The sequence below is a fragment of the Neolamprologus brichardi genome, chromosome 9 (genome assembly GCF_056152115.1).
Source record: "Neolamprologus brichardi isolate AB-2024 chromosome 9, ASM5615211v1, whole genome shotgun sequence".
Taxonomy (NCBI): Eukaryota; Metazoa; Chordata; class Actinopteri; order Cichliformes; family Cichlidae; genus Neolamprologus; species Neolamprologus brichardi.
The window spans coordinates 13325822-13337985 of NC_142112.1; the positions used below are offsets into that span (position 1 = coordinate 13325822).

Genomic DNA, 12164 nt, shown 5'->3' on the forward strand with positions numbered 1-12164 from the left:
TATTTTGCCCTCTGAGTGCAGCTTTGATCGGGGACGACCCTCCGTCATACTGGAGGTGGACGATATTGATTTCCACCCCAGTATATCAGCGAACTGATATATCAGCCTGTTCTGAATGCGAGCACACAAAGCAATTCACGACCCTCTATCGCCAAACATCACAAGAGCATTGTGACTGATTGCTGTGTCTCATGTCCGCTCAGCTAAAACACACACATCCACGCACTCATGGGGCCCACTCTTCATCCTCAAGGTCAAGAGCTGCTGGGGGGCCTGGGGCTCCTCACTGACGACCTGATGGGGTTGACACCGCATGACCCATTGTGCGCACGTGTTGATCTGTCCCGAGACGTGGCCTGACAGCTGCACGTAAGGCAGGCGTCGCCCTAAACCATCAATGCATTTCAATGAGAGGATCTCAACATCATGTCTCTGTGTGTGCATGTGTGTGGCAGGAGGGGGCAGGTAATGTAGCAAGCAGGGGACTGCAACAACACTGAACACATTTGCAGGCTGGACGAACCTCAGCCACGTGGAGTGTGTAATCCAAAACCAGGCCAATGATTATCTCCCCCTCCCCGCATGAGCACTGACTCAATTCTGATTTATGATTCGAATGAATATCGATTTTCCAGGAGCTCCCCCCCCATCGCTGCCGCCCCACCCCCAATTCCCTCTCTCTTTCCTTCCATTTCTCCTTTTAGCAAAAGAGTGAATGATGTATGTGCATTGATTTCCAATCAGTTATTTTTATTCTCATTTTATTTAAGCTTGGACAAATTTTCAGTGGCCCCAGAGGAGAGCAATGCATCTCTATCAATAGCTCTGTGCCTCATTACTAACTGGCCTTCTGATTGTAAGCGGGCAAATAATGAGTTTATTTCTCGAGTCAGCCACGTCTGCTCCAAGATGCCGCGGACACAAATTTGTTACCCAACAGCGTTTGACACTGACACTTAAAGTAAATTATAACATCAGCTCATTTATCTTGTTTATCTGTTGTATATAAATGTCTAGTGTGTTTGCATGTGGAGCTAAAGAAAAGGCTACTATTGGTAGTTCAATTTTCTAAAATTCATTATTTTGCAGGTACTTTAATTGTAATTGTGTCATTGGTGGCTTTAACTTTACACACAAGAGGTTGAGGAAAGTGATCTTTTGGATTTTGGCCCACAGCCTCGACCGCTGTGCCAGGTATAAATCTGAACCAGGTCAATAGAGTGTTTGCAACTGGCAACTGTAAGAAAATAAATTCTTACAAAATATGACATAAACAGTAACAGTTGTACAAGCAGAAAGATTTAGGAATGGCGTAGAAACATGTTATTGTGGTTTGCAAGCCACTGTGTGAAGAATTTGTGTATTTAATTGCTCATAAATCTAACTTCTCATTTGGTCATTTGTCCGATCACATCCCATTCAGTTTGATTCATATAGCACCAAATCACAACTGCAGTCACCTCAAGGCGCTTTATATATTGCAAGGTAAAAACTCAACAATAAAACCGGACCAATCAAATGTCCCGCTTTGAGCAAGCACTTGGTGACAGCGGGAAGGAAAAATTCCCTTTTAAGAGGAAGAAACATCCAGATGTGACAAGTTGGGATCGAAGGGAAGGAGACGGGACAAAGGACACACTGTGGAAGACAGACAGAGATTAATAATAACTAATGATTAAATATAGAGTGGTGTATAAACACATGTAAGGTGCGTGAAGAAGAAACACTCAGTGCATCATGGAAAGCCCCCAGTTTGCAGCCTAGGCCTATGTAACTATGGGAGGATTCAGGGTCTAAACCCTTTCAGCCCAACTGTAAGCTTTAACAAAAAGTTTTAGGTCTAAATTTAAAAGTAGAGAGGGTGTCTGGTTCCTGGATCCAAAGTGGGAGCGGGCCTGAAAGCTCCCATTCTACTTTATATATAATTCACACATAAAGTGATTTTTTCATTTCATACTTTCTTGTAGCTGGTTGGACATTCCAGGTGTTCATTGCAAAGGCAACACACGAATGGATTCACCATCATCAGCTCCCATTGGCAAATGCTTCAATTACTCGTCTCGAAGCTTTCTCATGATTGGCCCACTTTGTGCCAAAAATGACTGCTTCACCTGTCAAAGACACAAGTCATGTCCCTTAAAAAAATAAATCTATCACTCTTTAAAATTGTACATTGTTTCACATTAAACTGGAACAAAACGTAATATCATTGCTGCATTGATTGCTGCTTAAAAAAGGCAGTGAAGAACTGCCTCGTATTCTTTGTCATTTCCAGCAGGGAGCTGGAAAAAAGTCGTGTGGTTGTGCAGAAATCTGAGGGGAAACAAGCGTTTGGCTCACTTGCTCTGAGTTTATGAAACACAACCAACATGTTCAACTCGAGGCTTCAGGCTGGGACTTCTCTAAGCAGTGGCCGATGTCATGGTGGCACATCTGACTTTTATATACAGTCTGTGGCTGCAACTAATAAAAATGTTCATGTTTGGCTGTTCCTGATATCATACCCAATTTATTGGTTAATCCTCAGTCTATAAATAGTGAAATGTCCATCACAAGGCAAAAGTGACATCATTAGATGTTTTGTAAGAACTAAGCATCAAACTTTTTACACGTAATCTATGTTAATCAGATACTCACGTCCAGTCATAACTTACAGGAAGCTGATAAAAAACTGGAGATCAGCCTAATCGCTCTTCCCAAACCCACTTTTAAAACACATCAGTAGGTCTCCACTGCACCCAGGATATTCAGAAAAACACCATAGAACAACTCACTGATTGGGTTGACAATGATTCATTGAAATGGGTCATCCTGTAATTGCTCTTTCCTGTGGCTACTGGCCGGGCTGGGATTACATAACGATGATAAAGCTCCGGACCTGGCCTTCTGAGATAAAAGCTGCCATGCAGGACCCCGTGCATTCTCTAAATGCTTCATCTAAGAGGTCTTCTGAAGGAAGTGATTACTGCGGAGCTGCCCACTATTGCTCCGACGGGACCCAGCGGCGTACTCTGTTATTCATCAAACGGTGTAAGCTCTGGCAACTTCGGAAATGCGTGAATAATGAAGCCGGGCATATTATTGTACGATGATAAGCCGCACATTCTGTTACATTTCACTCTGTGACAAAAGAAGTTTTAAAAGCTCTTATAGAATGGACATGTCTGCTGAGTCCTGGAGGGGCCACAATGAATAGCCCCATTAGTAACATCAAAGCAGAGTGGAATTCTTTTGCAGGGCTACTGAGGCCAGCTCCAGGCTTCACAAGACATCCCATTGCCATATGACCAAATCAGATGCTCTGGGTGACCAACGTGACCTCACAGCTGAGAGCAGCACAAAGGGCGCTCAGTTGTCTATTCGGGCCAGCGACAGAAAAATAGTGCCACTTAGAACACAATGCAAGTCCTGTGTTGTGGTGTTGTTTATCTCATGAGGACCAGCTGTGCCAGGCTGTGCACCAACTCGGTGCTGTGAACTTATGCAATAGCTGCAGGAAGGAGATGCCTCTGTGGCACGCGAGTAATTCTCCAAAGAGGAAATGATAAGAATAAAGAGTGACGTAGAGTAATGTCCAGATATGTGATGGAATGCTACTAGAATGAAACGTCATCCGCGAGATGACAGGAAGGTGTGGTGTAAACTGTTACGTTTCTCCTTTGATAAACACAACTATGCGTACTGTTAGAGTCTGTCTACACTAAAGTATCGGTATGTGAAAAGAAACATCCAGGCTATGAAAAATGTTAATCTTGTCTGATAGTGTTGACTGTCATGCCCTTTTTAATTTTTTTATAGCACATTTAAAGAACAGAAGCTGACCCAAAGACAGGCACATTTAAATTTTAAGTCTCAAGTAAAAGAAAAAAAAAAGTTTACAAAGACACAAAAAGTTTGCTTTCATCTTAACTAATTACTGTGGGAAGTAAAAATCGCGGTGACTTAGTCATTAAGATGCATTCAGAATTCATCGTATAAATCATGACGCACTCTTCTCCCCTACAAAAGCTGCCTTCATAAGTTGAAAGTATCGGTATCGGCAATACTTGGATCATATCAAAATGTGCAGTATGGCACAGCACTAGTACTTCTCACTTCTCATATTAAAACAAAAGATGAAGACAAGTAGTGGAACTATTCTAAAAGTGTGTTTTCCTCACTTCCTGTCTACACAAACACGGGGCACAGCAGTGCAAAGCTAGGCTCAAAGATTTGGTTAAATTCCCGCCTAAACATGGTCTAGAATGATCTGGGGAATAATTGAGTGTTAATTTATACAGGATTTTCTCCATGTATCATAATAATTAAATTGGGGTAAAACAAACTCTTTAACTTTGGGGAACTACTGTTGAATATTAATTCCGCGTTGTGCTCTTTTAAGTGCAAATTAGGGTTTAAAAAGATACTTAAAAAAAAAAACCCAGTAAGGGCTGCACTTGTCAAACCTCAACCACAGAGTGCAACTTTGATCTTCCTTCAATAAATTAGCGATAAAGCAGAAGTCTACTTGAATGTAGTCATAGAGGAGAAGTGAGGACAAATGTTTCCTCTAAAGCCAGCGTGTGTCGTGATAACATAATATCCTGCCATCCATTAGTCACCGTGTCCCAAGACACGTCTTCACCGAGTGGAACTTTCAATGGCTCTTGTCAACACAAGCACTTCGCCACAGTTACGGCCTTGAAGACAACCCCCTTCAAACAACACTGTTGCAACTGCTACTTGTGACAAAAGTTGCACACATGTACACAAGAGGTTTCGCCACAGAAGAGAAACTGTTTCGGCTCACATGCGCTGTCTGTGGCGAAACACCGTCGACAGAAAAAAAGACTACGGCGAAAAGAGTCCGTCGCTGGTTATATATATGTGGCTATAAATACCAGCCAATCAGAGACGAGCCACTGAGAGTTAAACGAACCACTTAAAAGCGGAGATGAGTAAGCGGCCCGACGCGATTGGTCGGCTGTGATATCATTCGCGGGCCCTTGCTCTGCTCGTCACTGATTGGTGGAAAGGGAGGCGGGCGTAACTGGTGACGATGAGGGGGCGGCAGAGGAGAAGAGGGAAGGAGGGGAGGGGGCATCGAGGTTTGAAGAGGGAAGTTTGCAGAGCGCAGTTGTTCCCCATCCAGTGTGGTGCAGTGTTTGCAAATACCTTGAACGAGAGCGAGAGAAGAAGGAAAGGGGGGGATTGACTGGCTGACTGACGCGCGGAGTCTTCTTCTGCTGCTGAGTACAAGTCGTTTGCATCGCGGAGGGATCCTGCTGTGTCTTTCACTGGGTTTTCTACCTGAGAAAAATATATTTAAGTGCAGCTAAAACAAATTTAAATAATAAAAAAAATCACAAGCTCGGGGAAAAATGGATGTTCTACCCATGTGCAGCATCTTTCAAGAACTTCAAATAGTTCACGACACGGGCTATTTCTCAGCCTTACCGTCACTGGAGGAGTACTGGCAGCAGGTGAATATAAGTTAATGTATCCGCTAGCAGCTCTTTTTTTTTCCACTACTAAGTCTCAATTTGAGCCTGTAAGGCAAAGCGGAACTGAGCAGGTTTCATGCTCTTCTTGACATGACACGGCGGACAACTTCAAATGTATTTATATGTACTATGTGCGTGTATGTACTCTGATAACGGTTGTACAAAAACAGGCTTCCGGTGCTTAGACGGATCCCGTTTCATTTTCTGTTTGGTTCTGAAGTTTGTGGCAGGCTGAAGTGGATCAGTGTGTCAGTCTGACAGCTGGAGTCCGAGATGAATGGGGAGAGAGTAACTCGAGCAGAATCGGCGTGCTGCTGCGTTCACTGCCACTGCTCTGTTTGGAGCACGGCTTCTGCTTGTTTTTCGGCCGATGCTTTCAGGGCACTGGGGTGCTTCTGTCAACTGCTGACACATGCTGGCGAATGACAGCGGTTGTGGGAAGGAAGTGCAGTTTGAAATCAGCATGAGAGTAGAGGACGTCGTTGTCGGTGCTTTTCAAATCACATGGTTATAAGTCTGTTGTGGGATCTGCGTTATAAGTCTCTGTGCTTCAGAGCATTTGTTTTCCTTTACGAAACAGATGTTTGTATCATTCTTGGGATTTGAATGGGCTCCACGGCATAACGATATCAAAATGTCAAGCCTCGGCCAATTCGTCCTCCTCCTCGCATGAGTAGACACCAGCACAGCTGGAAAAATGTAGTGTAAAGCTGCAGAGGCCTAGAGGAGAATATTTATAAAAGCTGCTGTCTCAGATCTCTTCTTCTAATGACCCCCCCCCCCTCCTCCTTTTTTGCTTTTTAACTTTAAGGGCCCTGTATAAGTTAGTAAATTTAGAGTCAGTGAATCTTTTCACAGCTGGGGCTTGGAGTGGCTGACAGTGAGGGGAAGGACGTGATTGCATGACAGCGGTCCTGCATGAGGACAAGCAGCTGAAATGTTGGAGGGGGAAGTTGAGCGGCTTCCTTAAAAGGACTCTATATTTGTTGAGTGAGTCATTGTGGAGTGCTGAAATGACACTGCACGTTTGGCTGCAGGAGAGCTCAGAGCTGAGGCTGCTCAATGAACTCCATGTGGTCGCGTCGTGTTATGATGTCCAATCAGAGGTGGAGGGGGCTGAGCTGAGCAAAGGAGACACATGATTAGTGACGCTGGCATCAGGAAATGCAAATAATGGCGGTTTCTAGAAGCATGTGTTTTTATTTTTTCCCCAAATTGGCCATCAAAAGTTTAAAGTTTTGAAAAATCGTGGCTTAGCTTTTAAGACGCTTATCAGCGTGCGTCATGTGACACAAAGAAGCAGCAAATATTGGTTGTTTTTTCTTTAATTTTCCTTCCATTGCTTAATCAGTGCAGCCTCATTACTGCACATGCAGAAATAGCAGAAATTTGCTGGTTTCCCGCTGTAAGCGTTTAGCAAATATTCCACCAGCCAAAAGCATACTGGGGATGTGCGCATGCATGATTTAAAAGGATTTCCCCGCTCGCAGAAGCATTTTGCTGCTGTGAGTGAATGTGCTGTGACTCATCTGTTCTTACTGTGTCTTTTTCTTTTGCATTCATCCAGACGTGCTTGGAGCTGGAGCGCTACCTGCAGAGCGAGCCTTACGTCTCCACATCCGACCTCAAGTTCGACAGCCAGGAGGACCTCTGGAGCAAGCTGATCTTGGCCTGCGGGGATAAGGCCAAGGCCGAGTCTGACCCAAAGGCCCACGAGGAGGACAATCAGGACAGCCAAATCTTGGAAACCAACAGTGTGAATTCAGACGCCAGCAGCGAGGCTTCAGACAGTTCTGAGGAGCTCTCGCCCACTCACAGCTTTACCTCTAACCCTCTGGGCTCTGTCTTGGTTGGCTCTGGACCTTTTAGCCCCTCTGTCATTAGCACACCTCCATCCTCTCCCGAGGCCAACTCGGAGGCCGGCGGCGCGATGAGCAACTGGGTGAGCACGCACTCCGAGTTGCACTTGCCGGTCAAAATCAGGAGCGGCGGCGTGGCAAAGAGCTCGGAAAAGACGGGACTTCCCTGCGGGGACGCATCTCCGGACGGCAGGAGGCGTGTGCACAGGTGCCACTTCAATGGGTGTCGCAAGGTTTACACAAAGAGCTCCCACTTAAAAGCACACCAGCGCACACACACAGGTGAGTCCCGGCTCTATCGGCCTCAGAATAAAAACAGGAAACACAGTACTTTCTTTAAAAAAATCAAATCTCAGATTTTATTGAGTCGATGCCAGGAGTGCTGTTAATTCAGTCTTCCACCTTAATGGCATCGTCTGCCCATTGTGTCATGTAATTAAAGGTCCACAGTGCATGATGTCCTCAGCTGGAGCGCTGAGTATTAGCTCTGCATGGCTGGATAGCTAAACTGTGACCTAATCTATCTGGAATGTGACTGACTGAGCCAGAGAGAGAGCGAGGAGGAGGGGGGGGGGTTTACAAGGGGGAGGGGTTGCACGTTGGAGATAAAAGGACTTCAAAACAGATTGGGTTTCACCATGGGAAAGGGGAGACTGGCTGAGGAGCCGGGGGGACCGAACTGGGAGGTGCTTTGACTGGTCATTCCAATGTCCCTTGTGTTTGATCAGCAGTGTGAAATTGCACTTGTGGCTTCTTCTTTCTTTCCCTCCTCTGTTTTGCATTTTAAATATCCCACACATTCAGCCACACCGCAGCACTGTTGACATTCTTGGCATGTTTCGAGCTGCATGCACGCAGAGCCTGTGAGCCAACAGGTTCAGTGGTATCCCAGGTTTCAGACGGCTTTGGCAGCCCGTCTTCCTGATTGATTTGAATGAACGAAACAAGCACGTCATCACACCAGGAGGAAATGTTAGCGCGGCTTTTAACCAATCTTCTTGTTTGCTCCCGCAGGTGAGAAACCATACAGGTGTTCGTGGGAGGGCTGCGAGTGGCGTTTTGCACGAAGCGACGAGCTGACCAGACACTTCAGGAAGCACACCGGGGCAAAGCCATTTAAATGCAGTCACTGTGACAGGTAAGCTGGGCTGTTTATCTCCGAGCATTGTCACCGGGCTTCTGATAAGACTGCTTTTGTTCTCATGGGATCTGATTTTTTTAATTTATTATTTTCACTTCCCATGCATCATCCTAGCAGTGATGCTTGTCTTTAGACTGGGAGCACATTCGTGTAGCCCAAAAAACTAGTACTCGACTAATGAATGGATCGCTCTGATATATATCGTGTAATGCTAACTAATGCTAGGCCCAACAGAAGCTTATGAGTCAGATGTCAAGATTGCTTGTCTGCGTTGATGTTTGGGCTCTAATTTTTAGAGTCTTTGACACAAAAATCAGGAAAAGCCAGGCTGCAGGAAAAATGAAGCAACTGGCTTCTTCATATTACGAATTTCTCAGTTTAGGTCTGCAGATTGCAACGACTATCTTCATGCCCTACAGCGTGCCTCATCCAGCATCTTACTGACTTTCTCTCTCGCCTCCCCCCAATCTATCCACAGATGTTTCTCCAGGTCTGACCATCTGGCTCTTCACATGAAGAGGCACATCTAGAGCGGGGTGAGCGCCGAGCGACGCCACAAAGTGGGGGGGAAAAAAAGTTTTGAAAAGGGGAGAGGAAGGAAAAAAAAATGTAAACAAACGCCGCCTCCCGACCAGTCTCTTGGTTGAACTGTCCCAGAGCAGGGTGGCGGGAGAGTGTTCCAGCCAAAGCATGCCGTTTTGCACCATACTGAAACCCAGTGCCTCCGGGACCTCTCTTCGGAGAAAGGCGCTCTGAAGGTCGTCTGTTGCAACAAGAGGACAAAATCATGGATGGGCAAGTTTTTTTTTTTTGTCGGTTTTTTTTTCTTTTTGTTTTTTTTGGATTGAGAAGGACTTAAAACACACACAAAAAAAACAAAAAACGAAACAAAAAAAACAGAAGAAATAAAAAGAAAAGACAATTAAAGAGTGAATGATTTGTACGTATGGTGCATGATGTTTTGGGGACATCTCCCAGACAGCAGATACACTGGTACTTTACTAAACTGTCTGAGGCAAGCATGTGTGCACTGTGAATGTCTGCGATTGGCTACCGGACCCCCCCCTTCTCCCCATCTGGAAGAAAGAGGAGAGGAAGAGGAGAATTTGGGGGGGGTAGAAGAGATGGGATTGGCGGATGGGCTGGTACCAATGTTGCTGTGGACTGAGCATTCTGGGAGAAGCATTCCGCTTGTGTTTCCCTGGTGGCGGTGTGAGGATGAGGCAGGGAGGAAGCTCCTGCCTGCCTGCCTGTCTTGTGTGGTAACCAGACTTGGGTGAGGGAGGGGGGGCCCCCCTGCTTCTCTGAAGCTAGCGAGGCCTTGGGTTTGACCAGAGCCAGTGACAAAGAGAGAGAGAGAGAGGGGTGCTGACATGTCACCTTCTGGTCTGTGTAACCTAGGGACCAAAACGCCCCCCTACACCCCTCCCCTCTCTTGGTCACTGTATGACAGGAGCTTTTTTTGGTGTTTTTGGTGCAGCTACTAAATGTGCAATGTGTTATGTAGCCTGGTTTATTATTTTTTTACAAGCTACAAAGCTCATTTGTAGTTCAATTGTATAAGCTGTGTGCTTAGAGGTATAACACAACTATACTATAACTTCAGTATCATAGACAGGTGTTGCATGGTTCTAGGGTTTCTTCATTTCCTGTTTCCACTGTAATCAGGACTCCAGATAGTTTCAATAAAAGTGCAGCTAAACGGCAAACAGTTAAATGTTACAATATTGTACATAAAGCCTTGACGATTTCCTCTTCTTTTTTTTAATACATATTTTAACACTTAAATCCATTGCCTTCATTCTGGTTTGTCAGATCACCCCTGCTTGATAACGTTCTCATTCATTCTTTGCCTTGAGGAGTCATTTTGGTTTTTTTTTTGTACTTTCTTTCCAATAATGCACTGTTGACCTTTAATGGTGCCTTATGCAAGTGACTCGGCCCTCTGGGGTAGCCGTGGTTTTGCTCCCTTTGGGGTGTCACATTTGTTGTCTGGGTGATTTGCGAAAAGCTTAATCAAGGCTCAATTACAAATGAAATTGCACCTACTTTGTGTTTAAACTAGTTTTTTCTGGCAGTTAATTTGTTGTTTAAATGTAAATGTTCACAAAAGTACCTTTTCTGAGTCAACTGCCTTTTTTTTTTCCCGACTCTTTTTGAGTCGGAGCACCAGTTTAGTCGATGTAAATGCCATTAATTTAAGTTTGAACTTGTACATAGGACAAATGCTGTATGTTTAGAGCACTTAAATTCATTTATTAAAGATGTTAACTACTGTGTAGTATGTACTGAAGTCCATCACACACAGTGCTGCTCCTCATTCACCGGTGTCCTTCCCCACCCCAGTTCGACCACCCCCCTTTCCTTGTCCCTGCATCCCTTCGAGTGGGACTGAAGGGGGGAAAAAAGCTAAAGATTTATTGTAATTAACAGGCTGCAGTCGGACAGGCCTCGCCTTGTACCGCCTCACAGTAATGAATTGCTAAAGGCTTTGTTGGCATGGAATCTGTCACAGACTGCTGACTGTGTAGGTTGGTTATTGACCTGTCTGGAGAGCTTTGTTTTAGCCAAGCTGCAACAGTATTATGAAAACCACAGGAGTGAGCCTGGTGGGGTGAATGGAGGCTCTCAGGATCTGGGAAATTTGGCCACAAAAAAAGCTCATCAAAGTTTCTGTTTGGAGGTGGAGGGAGAAGGACCCTCAACGACAAAGTAGAGCCCAACCCCCCGACTCCCAAAGCGCTCGGGCTTCTACCGATTACTGCTTTAGGATAAATCTTTGTGCGGCACTGTCTCTAGGTCAGCGACCCGGCTGCAGGAATCCAATGTCGCAGCAAGTTGCAGAGCGGCATGCTCCGACATATGGATTTCAGATGAGCGGGCACTGGAGACGGGGATGAGTACAAACTTGAAAGTGCTTGCTGCGATAGATTTTGGGAGCGCTGGCAAGGCCTTTGGCAGGCAAAGAGCAGGAACATCCATTCTGCGAAAACAGCAGCCGATACTGTTCCAAGTGATAATTGAGCCTTGATTCAGCCTCATGCTTTTTTTTCTTTCCTTCTTGTCTTTGCTCGCATTTCTTTTTTTCACATCTCCATCATCACTTTCATCTCCACTACCCAAACTACTCTGTCTCACACACACACACAGAGGTCTTTGTTCTCTCAAATCTTTGTATTAAAAAAAAGGAAAAAAAAACTTTTGTAAAATTGTTATGTTTATGCTTTATGAAATTTTTATTTGAAATTGTTTTGCAAAATTGTTATATTTCTGTATGAATGTATTTTTTATTGGAATAAGAAATTCTTATCTGACCTTGGCTCGCCTCCTTTGTCTCATTTGTTGATTCTCCTCCTGAGTTATGCTTTATTACTGTGAAACCCCCTTTTTTTTTCATTTTTTGGGTTTTTTGTAAATTTTTTTCCATTTCTTTTTTTGGCTGGAGGAATATATTTTTAACTTGCCCTGCAGCTACACAGATCACATTAGATCAGAGCTGTGGTTGAAACACTGCATACTTTGTTTCTGAACAACCTCGCCTCTTCCTGACTCGTACATACCTTTCTCTCTTGAATGACCATCTTTGGAGAAGCTGGCTCTCAAACACAGAAACCTTGGTGGCAAACATTCCAGTTTTTGCTTGGTTTTTTTTGTTTTTTCTTCCCGCCCCCAGAAAAGTTT

General features: G+C 44.7%; 1 protein-coding gene across 1 annotated transcript; it reads left to right on the forward strand.

The window, feature by feature from the left end:
* Positions 1-5084: 5084 nt before the first annotated feature.
* On the forward strand, positions 5085-11802 carry klf6a (Kruppel like factor 6a). Its single transcript, XM_006806358.3, has 4 exons — positions 5085-5462; positions 7051-7624; positions 8357-8480; positions 8962-11802. The coding sequence occupies exons 1-4, from the start codon at positions 5361-5363 to the stop codon at positions 9011-9013; spliced, it is 852 nt and encodes a 283-aa protein (XP_006806421.1). The 5' UTR covers positions 5085-5360; the 3' UTR covers positions 9014-11802.
* The last annotated feature ends 362 nt before the right edge of the window (positions 11803-12164 follow it).

Coding starts and splice junctions, on each gene's coding strand:
- klf6a (XM_006806358.3), top strand. CDS start 5,361: ATGGATGTTCTACCCATGTGCAGCATCTTTCAAGAACTTCAAATAGTT. Junction 5,463..7,050: donor TGGAGGAGTACTGGCAGCAG/GTGAATATAAGT, acceptor GCATTCATCCAG/ACGTGCTTGGAGCTGGAGCG. Junction 8,481..8,961: donor AAATGCAGTCACTGTGACAG/GTAAGCTGGGCT, acceptor ATCTATCCACAG/ATGTTTCTCCAGGTCTGACC.